At 39.3% G+C, this 20195-nt stretch overlaps 7 protein-coding genes across 13 annotated transcripts; 4 read left to right on the top strand and 3 right to left on the bottom strand.

Moving 5' to 3' along the window:
- The first annotated feature begins 65 nt into the window (after positions 1-65).
- BaraB (Baramicin B) lies at positions 66-1327 on the top strand. 2 transcript variants are annotated; one of them, XM_018009776.2, is made up of 4 exons: positions 66-226; positions 299-517; positions 574-1100; positions 1173-1327. In XM_018009776.2, the coding sequence occupies exons 1-4, from the start codon at positions 175-177 to the stop codon at positions 1182-1184; spliced, it is 810 nt and encodes a 269-aa protein (XP_017865265.1). In that variant the 5' UTR covers positions 66-174; the 3' UTR covers positions 1185-1327. The 2 variants fall into 2 exon arrangements, with proteins under 2 accessions (XP_017865265.1, XP_089327456.1); XM_089471330.1 differs by having other exon boundaries at positions 160-517.
- A 136-nt stretch (positions 1328-1463) lies between these two features.
- LOC108615340 (uncharacterized) lies at positions 1464-3854 on the top strand. The gene is made up of 3 exons (XM_018009772.2): positions 1464-2146; positions 2204-2788; positions 2844-3854. Exons 1-3 carry the CDS (start codon positions 1967-1969, stop codon positions 3084-3086), a joined length of 1008 nt encoding a protein of 335 aa, XP_017865261.1. The 5' UTR covers positions 1464-1966; the 3' UTR covers positions 3087-3854.
- Positions 3110-3615, bottom strand: Tim10 (translocase of inner membrane 10). Its single transcript, XM_018009783.2, has 2 exons — positions 3462-3615; positions 3110-3397 (listed from the first exon to the last, which is right to left on the bottom strand). Exons 1-2 carry the CDS (start codon positions 3613-3615, stop codon positions 3270-3272), a joined length of 282 nt encoding a protein of 93 aa, XP_017865272.1. The 3' UTR covers positions 3110-3269.
- Positions 3661-4055, bottom strand: LOC108615355 (uncharacterized). Its single transcript, XM_018009789.2, has 2 exons — positions 3917-4055; positions 3661-3853 (listed from the first exon to the last, which is right to left on the bottom strand). The coding sequence occupies exons 1-2, from the start codon at positions 3952-3954 to the stop codon at positions 3700-3702; spliced, it is 192 nt and encodes a 63-aa protein (XP_017865278.1). The 5' UTR covers positions 3955-4055; the 3' UTR covers positions 3661-3699.
- Golgin97 (Golgin 97) lies at positions 3661-7325 on the bottom strand. The gene is made up of 6 exons (XM_018009759.2): positions 6927-7325; positions 6072-6857; positions 5902-6000; positions 5102-5515; positions 4800-5039; positions 3661-4740 (listed from the first exon to the last, which is right to left on the bottom strand). Exons 1-6 carry the CDS (start codon positions 7101-7103, stop codon positions 4618-4620), a joined length of 1839 nt encoding a protein of 612 aa, XP_017865248.1. The 5' UTR covers positions 7104-7325; the 3' UTR covers positions 3661-4617.
- Positions 7326-7400: 75 nt separating this feature from the next.
- cnn (phosphodiesterase 4D interacting protein centrosomin) lies at positions 7401-20056 on the top strand. Of its 6 annotated transcripts, XM_089471324.1 has the most exons (9): positions 8363-8677; positions 11268-11460; positions 13680-13723; positions 14265-14635; positions 14706-14783; positions 15075-15278; positions 17019-17201; positions 17262-19254; positions 19315-20056. In XM_089471324.1, the coding sequence occupies exons 2-9, from the start codon at positions 11354-11356 to the stop codon at positions 19566-19568; spliced, it is 3234 nt and encodes a 1077-aa protein (XP_089327450.1). In that variant the 5' UTR covers positions 8363-8677; positions 11268-11353; the 3' UTR covers positions 19569-20056. The 6 variants fall into 6 exon arrangements, with proteins under 6 accessions (XP_089327449.1, XP_089327450.1, XP_089327454.1 ...); XM_089471323.1 differs by lacking the exons at positions 8363-8677; positions 11268-11460 and adding an exon at positions 7401-7736; XM_089471328.1 differs by lacking the exon at positions 11268-11460.
- Positions 11468-13672, top strand: LOC108615349 (lysozyme 1). The gene has a single exon (XM_089471333.1). It carries the CDS (start codon positions 12776-12778, stop codon positions 13286-13288), a length of 513 nt encoding a protein of 170 aa, XP_089327459.1. The 5' UTR covers positions 11468-12775; the 3' UTR covers positions 13289-13672.
- Positions 20057-20195: the final 139 nt, after the last annotated feature.

The following is a 20195-nucleotide window of genomic DNA, read 5'->3' as shown; positions in this document are numbered from 1 at the left end:
TGGTTGTCATATAGATAGGCCGAGCTTCTGAATTTCCCAAGCTAGATTCGCTTACTTATCAAATCGAATGTTGTCGTGGTCGTCGTCGTTGGGGAAATTTTCTGCCGATTGAGAATGCATATAAATAGTGGAGGAGCTCAATGTTGATAGCATTCGATTGAAATTGGCTGTGCAATGGGTTCACAAGGGATACTTGGATTGAGCTGCGCTCTCTTGCTGTGTGCAGGTAAATGGATGAAACTACTCAACACGAAATTCAACTCTCTAAGCATATGTATATATATTGTATTGGCTTTAGTGATTAGCGCACAGCAGACCTACGATGGACGCAATGGTCCACATGTGTTCGGCCCACCTGGCCAACAGGTGTATATACGTGGCCAGAATGAAGGCCCCTATCAGGTGCCTGGAGTGCCCGGCACATTCCAGAACTCCCCTAGTTCCGGGGGATCACACAGCTACACAGATGAGGACGGCAATACGTATGTGCATAACAGGAATAGAGCAGGCACACCAGGTGAATAGCAATCAGCTGCCATTCTTCACATTGTGCTTACACACCTCGTTTTACAGCCACACACAGCATATCTGGCCCGAATCTGGTGGCTCGCCGTGGACCCGATCCCTTGACGCTTCCTACAAGTGCTTATCGGCCCCCACGACATGTGGTAATTAGTCGTCCGGATCGTGTTGTCGGCAGCAGCAGGGATGGCCCACTCATAATTAGTCGCAGTCGTCGTGACTTCCATGTCGGACGTCCCGATCGCACCGTTGACTACAGCGCTGGATCCGGTACTTTTGTCGTACAGCGCGGCCGTCGTAGTCCCGACACCGTGCACGTGAGTCGTCCGGATGGCCGTTCAGTGAGCTATGGCGATGGAGGTTTCATTGCCAATGGCCGTGATGGACGCACTGTGGCCCACTCCCGCCATAGACGCGCACGTGTCCAGGGCGAAAACTTTGTGGCACGCGATGATCAGGCCGGCATCTGGAACAACAACGTCTCTATTTGGAAGCGTCCCGATGGACGCACAGTTACCGTTGATAGCAATGGCAATGTCATCACCTCCGGTAGTCCCAATGGACGTGGCCCACAGCGCGTAAGTGACAAAGTTATTATGCTATATTTATATTTACTTAAAATATTCATATTATTATTCTTTCTTTTTTAGTATTCCGGCTAAGACAGGAAGGAAGGACTGAAGAGGCAGTAGTTACTGTTGTACGAAATAAATCTTAAATCGAATAAATTAAAATTAATGTGCACCGTCGTAGTGTATAATACATATATATGTAAATGTCAATGTAATTATTGGATAAAATGAAACCGTGTTTATCTTTAAATGTAGAACAGAGAAAGAAATCTTTTTCAAAGTGAGAGAGACTTGTCGTTTTGTTGGCTTGCTAATTGCTCTCTTGAAATTTGGTTTGTGATTTCTCAGAGCCTCAACGTATTCGGGGAGAAGAGTATAAATCAATAATTCATTTAAAATTACTTGCAATGCTCTAGATTTCTCATTCTAATAACTGAAATGCAGATTCAGTTATAAGACTATCAGGTCTAATCGAAATTTTAAAAGAGATTCCATAAAGATTGGTATGTTATAGCTCACTCCAACGTCTGGGTCAAAAATAAAAAAAGAGAGTATTTAATTTTCATCGCAATCGAATATGCATAATTTTAATTTAGCGAGCGGTGAAATAGATAAATTTAGAAACCCAGAACCAGGCCAGAAGGTTTCTACAGTATATAGTCTATACGAGGGCATATGTGTCTATATAACTACACAGATATACATATCCATGTGTGTATGTATGTGTTTATTTGTTTAGTTGACTCTGATGCTGTGAAAAAGCTGTATATATTTGGAAAATATTCGTTTTAAATCGTGAAGCTGTCACAGACTTGTTAAATATAACTATTTCAAGTACAAAATAGATACACCAATTCGTGTATAGACAGGTGATGGAGGCAGTTTGCCATTTCTTTCGTACCAATTATATATTAGCCAACTGCGAGGATGTGATACAAAAGAAGGGTTTCACGCTAAATCTGTCCCATTACCAAATGGACGAATTGCCCGAGATAATTGAGCACTGTGAAACGTTGATGAAGCTCTTTCTCAATCAAAATAAGCTAACCAAGGTTGTAGAGTGAACGAAATATATATGGATATGTTATATAGATCTATTTAATGTCCAGGTGCCCTCCAGTCTAGGCAACTTGATGCGGTTGCAGGTCCTGGCGCTGGACTACAATAAGCTCGATGAGTTTCCCGCTTGTGTTTGCCAATTGGTTCGATTGAAATTCCTGAATGTTAGCTGTAATAATATCGCTAGCCTGCCCGCGGAGGTGGGACAACTTACGGCCCTGGAGACATTCTGGTGCAACAATACGGGTCTCCGTGCGCTGCCAGCTGAACTATCGAATTGCGAGCATCTGGAGACGTTGGGAGTGCGTGGAAATCGTTTGTGCAAACTGCCCGATCAACTGGGCAAGCTGTCGGAGTTACGTTGGTTTACTGCCGAGAATAATGATTTAGTGCAAGTGCCAAATACATTTGGAATGATGCAGAATCTGGTACATCTGAATTTGAGGAAAAATCGTTTGAAACGGCTGCCACGCATGCTGATGGTCATGCCCAAGCTGAGATTCGTTTTCCTCAATGACAATCTCATTGAGCAAATGCCAAGTCGGGAGGAGCTGGAACAGCTAAAATACGTGCGCATGCTGAATTTATCCATGAATCCCATTAGCACCAAGCCCGAGATGCAGGAGCTGGCTAAAGTAAGTCCAGATAAGCCTTTCATTTCTGCTTGTTAAAGACTTCTCACATTTACAGCACTTAATGAACATTTATGTGGAGTCTGTTGAGGACTACCCAGAAACTGCCACCGGCAACCTTTTTAGTGGCAATAGCGACGCACAGCCACAGCAGGAGCAGGACAATGATACATCATCGGATTGGGCCAACAGTGCAAGGACCAGCCAATTGGATAGTTCCGATGAGAGCACACTGGAGAATACCATTGAAGATTTGAGCGTTATGTTGCCCGAAATGTCTCGATTTGTAACAACATTTTAAGATGATTAATCAAAATATATAAATCTGTTGCGTACCGTTTATTCGTGTCTGTCTGTGTGAAATTGGATGTGTGTGTAAGTGTAAAACGTAACAATTGAAATGCGCTTTGGCTTGGTAGCTGGACAAAAGCTACACAAAATATACAGATGGGTCAATATGACCAAAAACCTAGAAACGGGAAATTTAACTAGACATTTTCTTGATCAGCTCCTCGTCCTGCATGGACATGGCGGTCAGCTTCTTTCCAATCTTTTCGTGTATGTCCAAATACTTCGCAACACATCTATCGATGCAGACCATTTCACCTTTGCCTGTCGGAAAAGCGTCATAGTTATTTTGCTTCGTCAAAGAAACTTAATAAGAATAGAAATTTACCTAATTCCGATTCGCCGTAACGAGGCGGAATGCACTTTTTGTGGCAGGCATTGGTCATACGGTTATATAAATCCGACATCATCTCTATCTCCATTTCTTGCATCAGCTGCAATTTGGCCTGGTCGGCCACGCTTATTTGGGGCATTGCTGCCATGTTGTTTAATTTATTTTTATGAATTGATTATGTATTTCTTGTCTATTTTTTTTTTTTTTTTTTTTACAATTTTACTTTTGGTTTCTAGTCAAAACGCCTGACGGAAATAGTGTGATCGTATTCACCGTGGTTTGCCTTTCTCATGCGCTCTCTCACACGTAAGTTCTCAATCCTTCGGTCTTCGACTGATCTTTTTGACAAGACAAAAGCGTAAACTCCACCAACGGTTAAAAATGCCCTAATGTACACGCAATTTTAATTTAAATCAAGCTGATTCATTTACTACACATATGTTACGAACCAACAAACAGCAATTCGGCCAGCGTTTCCAAGCGGCATTGTTAATAGACACAGTGTGACTGTGATAATATGAATACGAAAATACTAAAACATTACAAATACCAAGTAAACGAAAAGCTTTTATTTTGACATTTACAAACGATAACAAGATATCGATTATAACTTTACGTGGTCGACTGTGCGACTGTAAATCAATTCAAATTCATATCAAATAGGTCAAATATTTCATTAAATATAATTCATAAAAATTGCATTTGGTATAGTTTTTATTGACAGTGCATCACAAACAGTTCTATATAAGTATGATAAGTATACACTGGAAATATGTATAAATATTTAACATAAAAAATCAGACTAATAAAAGCAATTTAAAATTAATATAGTATGTAAAAAATAAAAAATTATAAAGAGCGTACACGAACCATGAGAGCCTTGAAGAGTCATGATCACATTAACAGAGAAAATATGCAGTAAACAAATATTTAACAATATATAATTTTGGTGTTAGTAAATCAGAGATTAATATTCAATCACAATGTAATGCAGTGTATTATGTACATAGTACAAATGACTCCTAATAAAAACTAATATACATATATATGTATGTAGGAATGTATGAATTGTATGAAAATATGTACATATGTATGTACTCAATTATTGCACATTTAATTGAATGGATTTATCACTAAGCTGTGATAAGGTTTAGCTCGGCTTCACGCCAAACCAACTCATTTTCCAATTAAGCGTATCGTGCAACAGTTTTTCCTCCTCCGGTGAAAGTTGCAACAAAGTGGAAACTGCCCTCACCAGATGTCGTGCCTCGACCTGTAAACAAAAGACTTGGTAATCTAATATTCTGTATAGTTGAATTTAAATGCAAATACCTCTCTGCTAGTCAGGAATTTGACAATGACATGTTTTAGATACTTAAAATTTACTTCGTCCATTATAATGCAATTGGGCTTGTTGTCTGATTGAAAGTTCTCAATGGGAGCATTGGTCACTCTAAAGGCGGGTGTTACCTGATCCGTATCCACATCGATGGTTGCCATTTGTGAGCTGCGAAACTCCTTTTGCAGCGTCTTTTTAAGATCCCCCAAACGTTGATTTAATGTCTTTATTGTCTGCCAAGAAACGAAAGAAAATAAATAAAATGATAAATAATACAATTTGAAATAGGTCCTACCTTATTCTTCTCTGCAATTTCACGCTGACTCAACTCATATTTAGCCTGATCACTCGCACTTTGCTCCGCTGCATCCTTGAGTAAATGCAATGCTTGTCTAGCCTCTTGCAGATCCTGCTCGAGTTGCTTATTCTTGTCATGCAATTCATTGGACTCCGTTTGCTCCATGCGCAACTCCTTCTTCAGCAACTCTTCGCTCTGTGAAATCTCCGCATTTCGTAAAAGCGCAGTCAGTTTCTCCTCTCGTTCCACTTCTAATTTCATTTGCGTGTCACCTAGAATTTCTTGCTTCTCCATAACTTGAGAACGCAACTTTTGCGCAATTTGCTCGGCATTTTTCACATATTCACTAAATCTTTCGTCAGCGGTTGTAAGGCGAATTTTTAAATCTTTTGCTTCAGCTGCTAGCGTTTCCTAGATTTTTAAGTTTTATTTATTTAAAGAAGTAAGATAGGGTTTTTTCTCTTTCATTTTTTTTTTTTTTTTTTTGTAAACATAAAAGCGATTCAATAGAAAATTGTTAAATAAGAAAATGTGTTTCTCTTTGGTAAAACATGAAAGCAATTTAATAGATAATAGGATTAGATTATATTACAAAACTTTGTTAAATTAGAAAATGCAAAACAGAGGTAAATTAATTGTTATTGTACGTGCTAGGTTTTTTTCATTTTTGGTTAGTTATACAATTAGTCATGCCATTTAACTATGTATAGGTATAGGTATGTGTGTGTTTGGAATTGTGTATGTATGTGTTATTGATGCCACTGCTAAACGCCAGCTTCTGAAGAAAGGATACTCACAGATTTGTTGCGTTCGAATAGAATTTGCTGTTCGTTCTCTTCGCGACATTCCTTCAGAGCAACATTCAGTTCATCAAGTTCGTCCTCCAACAATTTAATCTACAATGCAATTAAAAAAAATTATTCATATGAAGAACTTTAAACTCCTTTCAAAAAATGATGCGACGTACCTTGTCATCTCTTTGCTTGATCTCAATTTTGGCTTTCTCGAGCTCAAATGAAACTTGTTTAAAATTTTCTGTGGCCTCGTCTCTTGCCTTTAAGGCTTTTCGCTTTTCGGTGGTTTCCTCGGCAACCTGTTGGGAGAGGCGACTCACTTGCTTCTCGAGCGCAAAATTTTGACCACTCCATGAGCTCTTGATGTCCGATAGCTGCAAGTGTGCTTCCTCAAGATGCTGCTCCAATAGTTTGTGCTCCTGTACAAGTGCCTGCACTTGTTGTTCAGTGCTCAATTGAGGCAGTACATCCAAACGAAGTTCCTCCACAATTTTCATACGCATTTTCATATTACGATTGTCCTCCTGCACGGCAGCGAGGGTTGTGGTCAATAGGCTCTTCTCCTGCTGTGTGGCATGACGCAACTGCTCTAACTCATCGCGCAGATCCTCAGCAATGGGTTCTATATTGCGCAAACGTTCCAGCTCCTGATTAAAGTTCTCGATTTGTTGTTGATATTGGCGTACGGCATTCATATGATCGACGGCTTCCTGTTCACGAAAGCCGAGTAAGCTTTTCAGCTTATCAATTTCGATTTGTTGCAATGTTTGTATCTTCTCCTGTTCCTCGCAATAAAGGTCCTTTTGGGTTTGGGCTACTCGCACGGTTTCCAATAAAATTTCATTTGTTTTGTCCACTCTCGTCTTCTCCTCCTGAAGCTGTTGCAAACTTTGGGTTAGGCAGGCCACCCTAGAGGATAGCTCGTTGCATTGGCTGCGTAGCTGGCACAACTGTTCCGACTGAATATAAACAGTTGTTTTTTTTTTTTGTTGTTGTTATGTATATAAATATGAGTTCTGTTTGCTCACCTCGTTGTAGGCTCCGCCCGTATCGTCAGCTACGTTCGAATTGATGCTCACACGACGGCTGCGTATGCGATAATTATTAATATTGTTATTATTATGACGCTGGTGTGTCTGGCTTGCCGACGTGGACACATCTTCGCCAGTTTCCTCCTTAATTTTGTTTTTTAGCGTAGCAAACATTTTTATGTGCTTGCCTGCCTTTGACTATTGCACGGTTAAGATTCGATGAAACGTTATTTGGTATGAAATGGATCGCGTTGCGACACAACAGCGTTACGGCCGCTTTGTTTTTATATCATTGCTCCAATTAAGGTGTGTTTTGGGTTTAGGCTTATCAAAGAAATGTAAATCTATTTAAATTTGCAGTCTATATATGTTTCTTCTTCTTATTAGAAGAAATACGTGCAGCGCCGAGCTTGCCACTGAGTTAAATTCTCATATCTGGCAGCACAGCTGTAAGGTTGCTATTGTGATTATCGATAAGACTTAAAATTATAGACGCCAAAAACATCTGAAGAGCGCGCTAAATTTTTATAATTGTTTAGAATAACATTTGAGTAATAAAGTCTAAAAGTAAAATTTTAATAAACAGTTAAGATATTGGTCCGAACTAAGGAAAATGGATCAGGACTATTCGAAGCAAACAACTCGAGACATTTGTGACAGTGATGCAATGTGTACGTCGTCCTTAAAGGAAATCTCCTTAATAGAAACTGTGACAAGTTTTCTAGAAGAGAACGGCGCTGGCGAGGTCGATCCACGGATTTTGAAAAACTTGGCAGAGGCTCTGTCCAAACGCATAAGCACAGATGAGTGAGTACTAATTTGATTTGTTCTTATTGTGCAAGCCGCATGCAGTGTACCTACATGCATAGGTGCGCGAGTGTGCGTGTGTTGTAGGTAGCTGCGCCTTTGAAGTTTTGTTTGGCAGTGCAATATTGCAAGTGCAACGCACATTTTGGCTTTGATCCAAAACTAAATTTGGATTCATTAAAATGATAAATTGAAGCACACACGACATACGCATGTATGTATATATTTACTAATGCCAATGCTCAGCCATCCGCATCTGAGTACTAAGTGGACAGAACTGTATGATCAAAGATCATGAGCATTGGTGCCGCTCATTGGCAGGTTCTCCCTCACTCGCTGGTGAGTAAGTGATGAGCATACATGTGTGCATGTGTGCGTGTGTGTGTACATAACCCACCCCATTTGCCCGCGAGAGCAAAATCCAACACACAGGCATTTGCCATATGTGGTGGGTGAGAAAAAGAGCGCACGCTACGTACGGAAAACACGAGCGCAACATCTGTCGTGCGTTCGAGCGGAGCGCGTTTTCCTTGCAGAGCAAACGTACTCTCCTATGGGATGAACGGCGGATGATGCTGCTGCTGCCCACTGTGGTGGGGTTTTTCTCTCGTTATCGCGATGCGCATTTTCAGTAATATTCTGGCATTCGGTTCAATTAGACATACCATACGTACAATATATGAAGTGAACTTCAACCTAGTATATTTCAATTGTATTTTTGTTCGTTTGTTGTGATTGTGCTTCTTCGTTTAACGCCTATCAGTCTTTCTTTTTGCGCAATATATACAAACATATGTACAGACGAACACACAAATAAATATTAACATACATATATAACGCTACTCGGCGCGCGGTTAAGCAAATAAAGACCCTGTATATATAAATACATATATACATATACAAATATATGCGCGTGTGTGTGCAAATATGCAACAACAAAAGTGAGCATAAGATAGCTGTTTTTTTTTAATTCATTGTGTGTTTTATGTAGATAAAAACCGTTGATGAATGCTCTCCTATAGTGTAAAAAGATACAATATTCTTATATAAATTAAACAACCTATCTACATGCTCATATGTGTTTTATGAGTGTGTGTGTGTGCGTCCGTGCATGAGAGTGCATGTGTGTACGTGCATAAATTACGGCTACGCGCGCCTCATCTTGTTGTTGATTTCCTTTGTCGTTGTTGTTGTTGCTGCTGCTGCGGCTGCATCTAAATTTAGTTATGGAAAAATATAACACATCTTTGTACATACATATCTATATCTATATACATATATATAATATATATATATAACTGCGTATTATTGTGCTCGATTAATCGAGTAAATGAAAACAGATAAAAAGTCTTCTAATATAAGACAGATATATAGACTGTATAAGACTTTTGTTAAAGTCCTCTTAAAGCGGATATATGCACTCGGTATTCAAGTGGCAAGTTCCTTGGCTTATATACACACGTTCCTACTAGCTGCCTTTGACCTTTGTTATGAACCCCCTAAAAACCCTGCACTGCATTGTTACAAGACCCGCAGCTTTCCCTTTGCACCACCACAAATTCGGATGTTTGTTTGGTACAGTTTGTTTTGTGAATGCTAGTTTTGTATATGTTTGATCCTTTCATATATTATTTCTATTCAAATATTATGTGCTTGCCCGAATGCACCTCCGCCTTTGTTTTTGCAGTGTATGATACATTTTTCACAAATGAGTTCAACAATTCAAATATGGTCAAGCAGAAACAGTCGAGTATCTTGTCTAACGCTCTAGATTGAGGAAAACTGTGCGCGGGGAAAACTACATTTAGAATGCATTTTCGTCGTCGCGCTTTTTGGCGCCAATTGATCTTAATTATTCTCAATGACCATTTATATATAGATAATTATTTCGACTGCAATTAACTTAGTTCAGGTAGTCAGCGTGATAGAAACATACAGGACACATATGTTGGCCTCTGAACAGCTGTTACAGTTACAGTAGACGTTCGTTAAGTACACTATTACAGTTAGCATGTGGTAGAGAGGAAAATCTATAGCATCTGTAATATTATATAAATGATTGTTCTGGAAAAATCATGAAACTAGAAAAATAGATGACTATGTGACATATGTATAGACACTATTTAGAAATATACTGTTAGCAAAACATTTAAGTATACGAAGTATACCTATTCCGAAATTTCTACTTTGACATAGTTTTTTTTTATTACTTATAAAGTTTTACAAGTCAAATTTATTGTTTTGAACAGCTCTATAAACAGTTTTTGAAAAAACTTTTTTATTTATGAATTTAATTAAACACTATACCTTATTAAAAAGCACAATTTCAAGATTCTAAATTTTTTTACAATAAGAATTATTTCAAATCATTCAAAAGTAACCAAATTTGCCATTGTTAATTCAGTTTTGATAATTTATTTATTTTAATATATATTTAAATGCAAGCCAAATCATGCCGAGAATAAGAGAAAGAAAGTCGAGTTTCGACAAAGTTAAGTAAGTTTAATATGTAAATTATAAACTTGGGTGAATACTCCTATGATTTTATGTTTATGTATGTGAATTACCATGTAGCACATCGTTGGTGGTCTGGGTAATTCATAGTCGAGCATTCTCTACTAAAGGAATTCTGCTTTAAATTTCTTTCCTCCCTTGCTTCTATTATAATTGAGTGTAAAACTCTCTGCCATTCTTCAATTGACCACTGTCAGCACTGGAGGTACTCAACATGTGTGGCTACACACTGTAGTACACCTGTTGGTGGACCTTGCCGTGCGCGCAATCCTTAATAATTGTGTATATACACGATTTGATGGGCCCAGCTGACTGTAACCATAGCTATGGCCAAAATAGCCAGGCGGGTCAAAACAAAGCCTAACAACAACAATAGCAACAAATAGTGGCCAATAAATTGTAGTCGTACATCAGCTCATAAGTTTTGGTATTTGTGTTTTTGCTCATTTCCCAAAATAATTCATAGAGGAGACACGCACGTGAAATTGTGCAAATGTGAAAATGTGAAAATGTGTGGCCCACATGTGTCGCCGGGTCTGCAAATTGCAAATTGCGTATAGAAACTGCGAGAAGTGATAGCTACGAATGCAGCCAAAATATATAAGAAAAAGCTGATATATCTATGCTGCTCAGATAAAGAAAGCATAAAACATCTCCTGTGATGTGCGGCGATGCTGCGTAGCATCATTTTGGGAGCATTTGCCCAAGCAATGCAAGCGCCTTGGCTGGCTGCCTTAGCTGCCAATGACTCATAGAAGGCGCACGACGCACACACACGGACATACTTATATATATACACACACATATCTATGTGTTTTGTGGTATAGAGTACTTATACCTGCACTGAAGTTGCTTTTATTTAGATTCGGTGTGCCGCAAAGCTATTTAGGATAAGCACAACAACAACAACAACAAAGCAACAAAAGGGATGACGCATTCGTTTGACTTTAAATAAAATCAAAGTCGGGATTCTTATATGTGTATATATATATATATATTTCAAATCGTTTCGTTCAGTATATTACATGAACTGGAGTGAACTATACTTAAATAAACCAAAAAGTCTGCAGTTTTAATGCCAAACCAATTAAAGTCTTATCATAATGGCGGGCTTATTTCGTACGAACTCTGTGATCGGCACAAATGATTCCCCTAAAAGATCACCATTTAAACGATTTTCGGTTTGTTCTGGAACGCCGAGCACTATTTGGTAAGTTTCTATACAATGTATTTCGAAAAGTATTCATTAGTATACTAGAATACTTTAAAAAAGTTCTGTTAACACTTTTATATATCCTCTATATTTCTCTGGTAAATCAAACATAAATACACAAGTTTCGATAGATTTCTTGTACTCTTTTTTTCAATTACCACAAAGACCAAGTTTAATTACGCTAATTTCGGCTGACTGTGGCTTTCAACTTTGTGACTTACATTTTATTATATCCATTCACATATATGGTCTCAGTTTATTTGAAATTAAAAGTTTCATTGATTTGGCAATAAAAAAAAGTAATCAAGGTGTGCCATTTCTATGCTACCGAAACAATTTATACGCTTCAGTTAGCGCGGCTACAAATTTTTTGGCTATTATTTCTACATATGCTGCAGTATATATAGAGATAGAGAGATAGAGATATATTCATATGTATGTCATGTGCAATAAAAATGATTTGTCGCTGGGCTTTTGATCAAATAAGAAATAAGTAAATAAGACTTTTTGCAAGCTTGAGAGTATGTCAACATCTGGTTGATAATTGAATGCTTAATCAACTTAGTTATATTAATGAAAATCGTATAGAGAGACAGCACATATAGATGTTTGGAAATGTAAATTGCTTCCATTAACTGACAATTTAAATACATGAGAACTGCATAGAGGGGTGCGAAATGAATACCTTTAGCAATTCCAATTAGATTTTTCTTTTAAACTTCCTTAATTAGATACAATCAATGCTAGCGCCATTTAGTGATCACTGATCAGTGTACGGTATTATTGAGTCGACAAGTCTGATTACTATTTGATTTATTGATAGAATTATCAGTTGTATTTATATATGTTTGCATGTCGATAGCAGTTAATTATAGTGGCTTGAAGTAGCATTAAAACAATTCAAACCCGTTTTATTTTGACCTCTAGACTAGAGATGACAGCGTGTTGAAAATGTAATTATCAATTAATTTTTTATATAATTTTAATAGTGGACAGTGTGATAATATATATGTGAATAGATATGTATATATAAATATACACAAAACTTTAGTTGTGGAAGCTTTAATAGTAAAGCTTTTCTCTGCCAATTTGCTTTAGTACTCTTATGAGAATTATATAGAGAGGAGCAATCTGAGTTCTTATGAATTCATAAAAGTAATAGAATAACTCATATATAGATAATTATTTTTCGTGCTTCTTAGATATAATTTAATAATATAACGATGATTGGCTTGCCCATCTCTAGGGCATTGAGCTTGAGGTGTCTTGAGTTCACAGAGTTAGCTCAGTAGCTAAATGTTAGTTTAGTAGAATGAATAAGTTTGCTCTGACTAGCTGGATGTGCCTGCTAGGGCTTAGCTCTATGTTGGCCTTACGTTTGGAGCCTTGCGAGCTAGCTGGCCAGCTTTATATATTGGATGTACCTAAAGTGGAACTGCCCCTATGGTTGTGCATAGCCGATTACGAGAGTCGCTTTAATACCCATGTTATCGGACGGGCCAATTCGGACGGCAGTCGGGACTATGGACTCTTTCAGATCAGCGATCGATATTGGTGTGCCCCGCCGGAGAAAACAGCCTACCACGCCTTCAACGAATGCAATGTGAACTGCACCGAGCTCTTGAGCGATAATATCACATCGGCCGTTCGCTGTGCCCGACTTATCAAGAAGCAACAGGGCTGGACGGCCTGGTCTGTTTATGCAGAGTTCTGCAATGGAACGCTTACGGATGCGGACGAGTGTTTCCAGCAAACAACCGAAGCAGCTACAACCGAACCGATTCTGCAAATAGAAACCACAACCTTTGACCCGGAAATGGATTAAACTGTTGTCATATTTTGTATTCAGCTCTTATCACTGCCTCTTTAAATGAATTATATAGTTTTAAAATATATATTAGTGGTATATCTGACAATACTCGGCATTGCGCATAGGAAGCATAGGAATTGGAAAAATGTAATACCTATATATAATATAAATATAAAAAAAAAAAAAAATGTTAATACATATATATGATAAAAAATAAATATATATTATAATAATGTTTATTACAACTGAATGAGGCTTTTTGGTACTGAAAGTAATATTAATTTTTTTGTTTTTATTTTTTGTCTTTACGTTACATAAAAGTTAAATTCATTTTGTTTTTATGGCATCAGCTACAAAACTTTTCAAGTTCTAATCGAGTTTTATGGCTTTTCTTTTACATTTACAGCACAAGTCCCGGGGGTCTTCAAGATGTAACCCTAGAAAATTCATGTAAGTATTAAACATACAGTGAATAAGTTCAAACGAAAAACACACTGGATAAAATACTTATATAAAAATGAAATAATTAATTTTTAATAATTATTAATTAATTAATAATAATTAAAGTGATATACATTTTAGTTATAGAAATGCTTCTAGGAGCTTAGATGTATGCGAATTTACAGGGCATTTACAGTTGACGTTTGGTCTTTATTGTCAGTTTCCCGATATGTTAATACTCATTCTTTAGAGTTCGCCAGAACTGACTATCCGTGTGTATTATGTCAACACATACAACTATTTTATTAGTTTAGTTTGGAAGCACACCCGTAAATACTAAATGCAAATCAATCACTTAGTTTCCTTTTATATATATATTTTTTTTATTAATTGGCCAAAATGGGCAAAAACGGCGTTCTCTCACCGGTCTCGCCACGAACAAACAGGACAAATAGCTTACGCATGTTTGATGGTATTAGTAGCATGCAAATTTCTTAAGACTCAACTAATAATTTATTTTTCTTTACTTTGCTTTATTTTATTTCGATAGATACTAGCTTCGATGCGGCGCGTGCACCGGGTGGTATCCATTCCCCCATGCAGGGTCGCTCCGTAAGGGAGTTGGAGGAGCAAATGTCTGCCCTGCGTAAGGAGAACTTCAATCTTAAGCTTCGAATTTACTTTATGGAGGAGGGTCAGCATGGCTCACGTGGCGGCAAACCACCTGCCGATTCGCCGGCTAAACAGTTGATTGACTCCAAAATTGAGATTGAAATACTGCGCAAGCGGGTCGATGAAAAGACCGAGCTATTAAAGGATGCGGCACGCGCTATATCCCAGCACGAGGAAATGCAAAAGAAGGCGGACATGGAAAGCCAAGCCCTCATTGAACAAATGCAACAGTACATTCAACAGCTGGAGGTAAACATCATGGTTTAGGTGTAATTATTTTAATGTGAGAACTAAATTCGAATTCTTCTTTCACACACAGAGCTCCGTCAAGCAGAAAGCATCCAAAAGTTCTGTGAATTCGCTGGATACTGAGAAGTTAAAAGCTCTCGAAGCTGAGGTTAGTTAATGTACATGGTAGCCGGATAGTATTTAGTGTAAAATTATCTACATATTATTGGTTTCGGATTATGTTTGTTGTCGTTGATGAACGATTGATCAGAATGAACAATGTGTTCTATCGAACTGTTAAAGAAGAACGATCATACCTATCGAACCAATTTGAACTGGTGAACTATACTATCGGCTAAAAAGTCCGTTAAGCTTCACAATTGAACTGATTAATCATATTGAAACTAGAACTCTCATCTCTAACCATTTGAATTTAATTTATTTTTATTACTATAAACAGATTCAAAATCTAGAGAGCGCCTTGCTCGAAGCAGATTTGCGGGAGACAGAGGCTAAGCGGCATCAGGAACTATTGTCAACAGAGTTAGCTGAAAAGCAGGAGACGCTTGTGGCATGCGAGGCAAAGATCGAGGAGCTGGCTATAAAAAATGCCAAGCTGCTCGAGGAGCTGGATAAGCACAACGATAGCAATCAGCAATCGAATGTAAGTATGATATAAATTGTAGTGTATGTAGAATTCGTAGAATGGTTGTGTGAGCTCTGGCCCGATTGCTTGAATCATATTTAGCAAACTATAACGAGGCAAAAGCTCGAATTAAGCGCCATTGAAAATGAGAATAGACGCCTGCTCGACGAGCTAAACGTTGCCCAGCATGAAATCGAGCTACAAAATAAGTGGATAGGTGACGCAGTGAGCGTCCTAGATGTACAGCGGAAGACCATAAAGCTAATGGAAGTAAGTAGACGTGCGAAAGAGAGAGCAATAGAGTAGGGAAATCTCTAATCCAAAACAACCTCCATCAAAAGGACATGAACAGTGAAAAAGATCACGCCCAGCGGCGGCTTTTTATACGACTAGTTGAGTATGAGGGCATGATTAGGAAGCAAAACTGCGAGGTTAACATTGTGCGGCGGGAAAAGCAATTTTTCCAGGATCTCAGCAATAAGCTGCAATACTGTGATCGGATGAATTACCTGGAACGAGTTGCCTTCATACAGCCCATCCGGTTTAATAAGTTTCGTGAGATTTCCAATCGATCACCAAACTTTTCAGCGATCAGCATATTGTTCAATAATCAAGATCCGCTGACTGCGAAGCAAATGAGGCACTTGTATTACTCCATGCCTGAGGTGAAGCAATAACCACATTGTTTTACTTATATATATATATATATATAAATCCGATTCGTTTCGCAGCATTGCAGACCAGTCACAATGCCTTTGTCCGTGGCAGCGCCCAGTACGGCATTTTATAATTATTCCCTGCCGCCCTTTAATGGATTGCGAGAGCTGCTTTGCCGCTGGTGCTGGTGCTCGATGCAGTCGCCCAATTGATGGATTTTACCAAAACCAATACAATCAATCAACCAATCATGTTCAATACCAGTTTAAGTAGCTACCCTGTGCCGCGACACGGCCATTCTGTATTTCCCGGCAGATCAGCCAAGGCCCATGATGTCCCTCCACTTGTCTCCGAAATGCAAAATGACCCATGAAACTGGACAGTGTACAGCTAAATGTGTATATTTATATACATGTGTATATATTTAGTATATATGCATATGTATATATATATATATTTCTCTCTCTATATAGATATACATATATATCTTCGTTTACTCTGCTGATGATCTGATGGCATACTACTTCCTATATATGTATAAGTATCACAGATATATATTTATATATATATATATATCTCATACATATATTTCAGTACGTATGTCCGGCCGTCGATTTTTCGTATTTTCAATTAAGTTAGAGTTCCAATACAATTTGTTAGCATAGTGTGTCGATATATCATTCGCTGGTAGTTATGCAAAAATTTCTCGTTATTAAATACTTACAAATGTAAATAAAAGTGATTAAAAAAATACATTATGGATATGTCATTTAGTAGGATTGTATGTCAAATTGTTATTGCAACTGAAATACTTTGATAAATCAAATCGTCATGCAAACAATTAATTATAAATAAATTGTAATATACATAATTTGCATTGTACGCTCTCTATGTCAGTTGCTCGTCAATCAATCAATCACGCACTGTTCAGCGCTCATCGGCAGTTGAGCAAGCAAGCCAGTCAACAAATCAATCAATATAATTCTATTATAAATAGAAATATAGCAGCTGTTAGCTCTCAGCTCTCTGGCCAGTAGCTCATCAATCATTCAATCAAGCATTGGTAATATAATTTCCATTGACATCCATTTTATCTTTCAGACTCAGTCGCCAGAGCTGCGCGCCCAATTGGCCGACAAAATCTGCGAGCTGCAGGATGCCGAGGAGAAGCTGAAGGAGCGGGAGCGAGTGCACGAGCAAGCCTGCCGCACAATACAAAAACTAATGCAAAAACTGAGCAGCCAGGAGAAGGAAATCAATCGATACAAACAAAAGCAGCAACAGGTACATAACATATGATATTCTATATAAGTATATCCATATCTAAAGCCCTCTCTATTACAGAACAATTCCCTAACGGAGACCTCTTCTCCCGTCAAGCAGCACCATTCGCTGAGCGATACCGAGACCTGTAATGTGGACATTTCACGCAGCCTCAAGCAGCGCTATGAGAAGCAAATTGAGGATCAGGATGAGCTAATCAAGCAGCTGCAGTCGGAGGTTAAGAAGAAGACCGCCAATTTGCAGAATCTCGTGAACAAAGAGCTGTGGGAGAAAAATCGTGAAGTGGAGCGCTTGACCAAATTGGTCAGCGGTAAACAGCATTCGCAACAAACCGTGGAGCATTCAGGCGATGATTCCACAGCTGGCACAGATTTGCAGCAATCCTTCACAGAGGCTGACTTCGTCAAGGCTGTCAAGCGCAATCAGCTGCTGCAGCGCAAAGTCGATGTGCTGTTGCAACGATTGGATGGTGCGCAAGAGGATAGCAAGTTGGTCTCTCAGCTGAAGCACGAGCTGCAGAGCGCTCAGCTGAATATGGAGAATGCCAACAAGTGGCGTCTTGAGTGTGCCGATGTGTGCAGTGTGTTGACGAACCGATTGGAGGAACTGGCTGGCTTCCTTAATTCCCTGCTCAAGCACAAGGATGTGCTTGGTGTGCTGGCAGCGGATCGTCGACATGCTATGCGACGTGCTGTGGATCGCAGTCTGGACCTGTCCAAGAGCCTGAACATGACTTTGTCCATCACGGGCGTTTCGCTGGCCGATCAGAGTCTGGCGCAGCTGAGCAAGCTCTCCGAAATGCTCTACAACAACGAGCCGGATGAATGCAATCATACGTACAATTCCCACGAGGATCTGCAGACAGCCAAGGCGTCCAAAGCCGAAGCACGCAAGGAGCGACGCTCGCTGCCTCTGCCGCAGCAGCAACCGGACAATCAAAGCGAATCGGAGGCCTGGTCGGAGCCGGATCGCAAGGTATCATTGGCGCGCATCGGACTGGAGGATACGTCGAACAGTGTGGCTGGCGAGAAGCATCACAGCGAATCGGATAGCGAAGGCCACGCCTGTACCACAAACACGATCAAGCAGGAGCGCCGAAGTGAGCGCATCGGCCAGCTGGAGGCATTGATAGCGCAACGTGATGAGCGCCTGCTGCAAGCTCAATGCCAGCTGGTCGAGGCTGACAATCGCTACAAGCAGGAGCAGCTGCGCGTCATCGAGTTGAATCAACAATTGGAGCAGTTGCGTATCCAAAACGATGTGCTTCATGCAGATCTGCGCGCAATAGGCTGCCAAGAGGAACAACAAATGGAAGAGCTTCAGGCTCTCATTGAGCAAAAGACGCAGCAGTTGGAGCAGCTGCAAGTGGAGCACAAGAGGCTGCAGGCGGATGCACAAATCACAGAACTGGAGCTGCAGGAGGCGCACCAACAAATCTTGGCAGTGCAAAAAGAAAATCAAACAAAGCTTGCGGAATACCAGCTGGAAATATCTGAGCGCTTGGAGGCACAGCAGCGTCTGCAACAACAGGAACTGGAGCGCAATTGGGTAGCCTTGGCCAAATATGAGGAGCTGAGGAGTCAGCTGGCCCAGTTACAAAGTTCCCTGGAGTTCTACCAGGACAATGAGAAGGAGCTGAAGCAGACACTCGTTGAGAACGAGCTGTCAGCTCGTGCACTCAAAAAGGAGCTGGACGAGAGCACGCTGCAAGCCTCAAAGGCCATCATGGAGCGCACCAAGGCCTACAATGACAAACTGCAGCTGGAGCAACGGCTGGAGGAGATGAGGCTGCAGCTGGTCCAGCTGCAGGAGGAGCAAAAGCACAAGCAAAAGCAAAGGCAAAGGGATCCCAGCGATGTCTCACAATCCGGTTATACATCAGAGGAGCTGCCTCAGCGGCAACGAGCAATGGGACGGCTTAGCAATCCATCGCCGGATCTGGGCATCGAGAGTGATACGGGTCGAGTGCACAGTGTGGAGCTGTCGAACGCACAGCATCCCTTGCTTAAGACCGTGGAGCTGGTCAATGATGATATACTTGACGAGAAGGATGGTAAGTCGATGAACATTAATATTAAAAACCAAATCTGATAGATACGTCTTCCTTCAACAGATCTTTCACCCGATACGGAACCGCCAGCCGGAGAGCTGCCCGTGCCGGTGCACGATTGCCTAAAGGTAGAGCAAGAAAATGCCGAATTGCGGCGCAAATTAATACGCACAAAGCGCGCATTCGAAGACACCTATGAAAAGTTGCGTGTGGTTAACAAAGCAAAAGCACAAGTCGAAAAGGATATTAAAAATCAAATACTTAAGACGCACAACGTCCTGCGCAATGTGCGCTCTAATATGGAAAATGTTTTATAACAACAATTGATTTGATTGCGAATTTCATGCGGGTTCACAATTATTTTTTATTTCTCACGATTTTCGCATTTTTATTTTTCTACTAATTCCTTGTTTTAATGTTCTCTTGTAAATGTCCTGTAAATAAGGCACGCAAAGCAACGAGTTATATAGTACTTGCATTTTCGAAAGACTGTATAATAATAATAATAACAATAAAACGGATATATAATTTTATATGTAACAAAATGCAAGACAACCAGAGACACAATCGTTCATATTGAATGACTAATGAACATATTTACATACATACATATACATATACATTTACATATTTATATATAATACTTACACTATATATAAGTGCACAACTAATCGAGAACAGTATCATAATCCCATATAGATCCTATATATAACTCTTGAATAACTGATGCCATCTCTTGCCATATCAGATCGTTTATTTTCTATAACAAAATAAAATGATTATTCTCTTTTGCGCTTGATTTAAATATTAATTTGATTGCTATGAATTTTCGTTTTCAGTTAAAAATCGGCATGGATATTGAAGTTAAATTATGATTAATCTCTATGTTTAAAATGTAAAAAATAAGTTGAAATCGACAAGTTTATAGAATATAAGACATAAGG

The sequence above is a fragment of the Drosophila arizonae genome, chromosome 5 (assembly GCF_054131065.1).
Source record: "Drosophila arizonae isolate 15081-1271.41 chromosome 5, UAZ_ARI_1.0, whole genome shotgun sequence".
Taxonomy (NCBI): domain Eukaryota; kingdom Metazoa; phylum Arthropoda; class Insecta; order Diptera; family Drosophilidae; genus Drosophila; species Drosophila arizonae.
This window is presented reverse-complemented; position numbering and strand designations above follow the sequence as displayed.

Coding starts and splice junctions, on each gene's coding strand:
- cnn (XM_089471323.1), top strand. CDS start 7,543: ATGGATCAGGACTATTCGAAGCAAACAACTCGAGACATTTGTGACAGT. Junction 14,636..14,705: donor AGTACATTCAACAGCTGGAG/GTAAACATCATG, acceptor TTTCACACACAG/AGCTCCGTCAAGCAGAAAGC. Junction 15,279..17,018: donor ATAGCAATCAGCAATCGAAT/GTAAGTATGATA, acceptor TTTATCTTTCAG/ACTCAGTCGCCAGAGCTGCG.
- LOC108615340 (XM_018009772.2), top strand. CDS start 1,967: ATGGAGGCAGTTTGCCATTTCTTTCGTACCAATTATATATTAGCCAAC. Junction 2,147..2,203: donor ATCAAAATAAGCTAACCAAG/GTTGTAGAGTGA, acceptor TTTAATGTCCAG/GTGCCCTCCAGTCTAGGCAA. Junction 2,789..2,843: donor AGATGCAGGAGCTGGCTAAA/GTAAGTCCAGAT, acceptor TCACATTTACAG/CACTTAATGAACATTTATGT.
- LOC108615355 (XM_018009789.2), bottom strand. CDS start 3,954: ATGCCGCTTGGAAACGCTGGCCGAATTGCTGTTTGTTG. Junction 3,854..3,916: donor GGCCGAATTGCTGTTTGTTG/GTTCGTAACATA, acceptor CGTGTACATTAG/GGCATTTTTAACCGTTGGTG.
- Golgin97 (XM_018009759.2), bottom strand. CDS start 7,103: ATGTTTGCTACGCTAAAAAACAAAATTAAGGAGGAAACTGGCGAAGAT. Junction 6,001..6,071: donor TCAAGCAAAGAGATGACAAG/GTACGTCGCATC, acceptor ATTGCATTGTAG/ATTAAATTGTTGGAGGACGA. Junction 5,040..5,101: donor AAATTGCAGAGAAGAATAAG/GTAGGACCTATT, acceptor GTTTCTTGGCAG/ACAATAAAGACATTAAATCA.
- BaraB (XM_089471330.1), top strand. CDS start 175: ATGGGTTCACAAGGGATACTTGGATTGAGCTGCGCTCTCTTGCTGTGT. Junction 518..573: donor GAATAGAGCAGGCACACCAG/GTGAATAGCAAT, acceptor CTCGTTTTACAG/CCACACACAGCATATCTGGC.
- Tim10 (XM_018009783.2), bottom strand. CDS start 3,615: ATGGCAGCAATGCCCCAAATAAGCGTGGCCGACCAGGCCAAATTGCAG. Junction 3,398..3,461: donor TTACGGCGAATCGGAATTAG/GTAAATTTCTAT, acceptor CTTTTCCGACAG/GCAAAGGTGAAATGGTCTGC.
- LOC108615349 (XM_089471333.1), top strand. CDS start 12,776: ATGAATAAGTTTGCTCTGACTAGCTGGATGTGCCTGCTAGGGCTTAGC.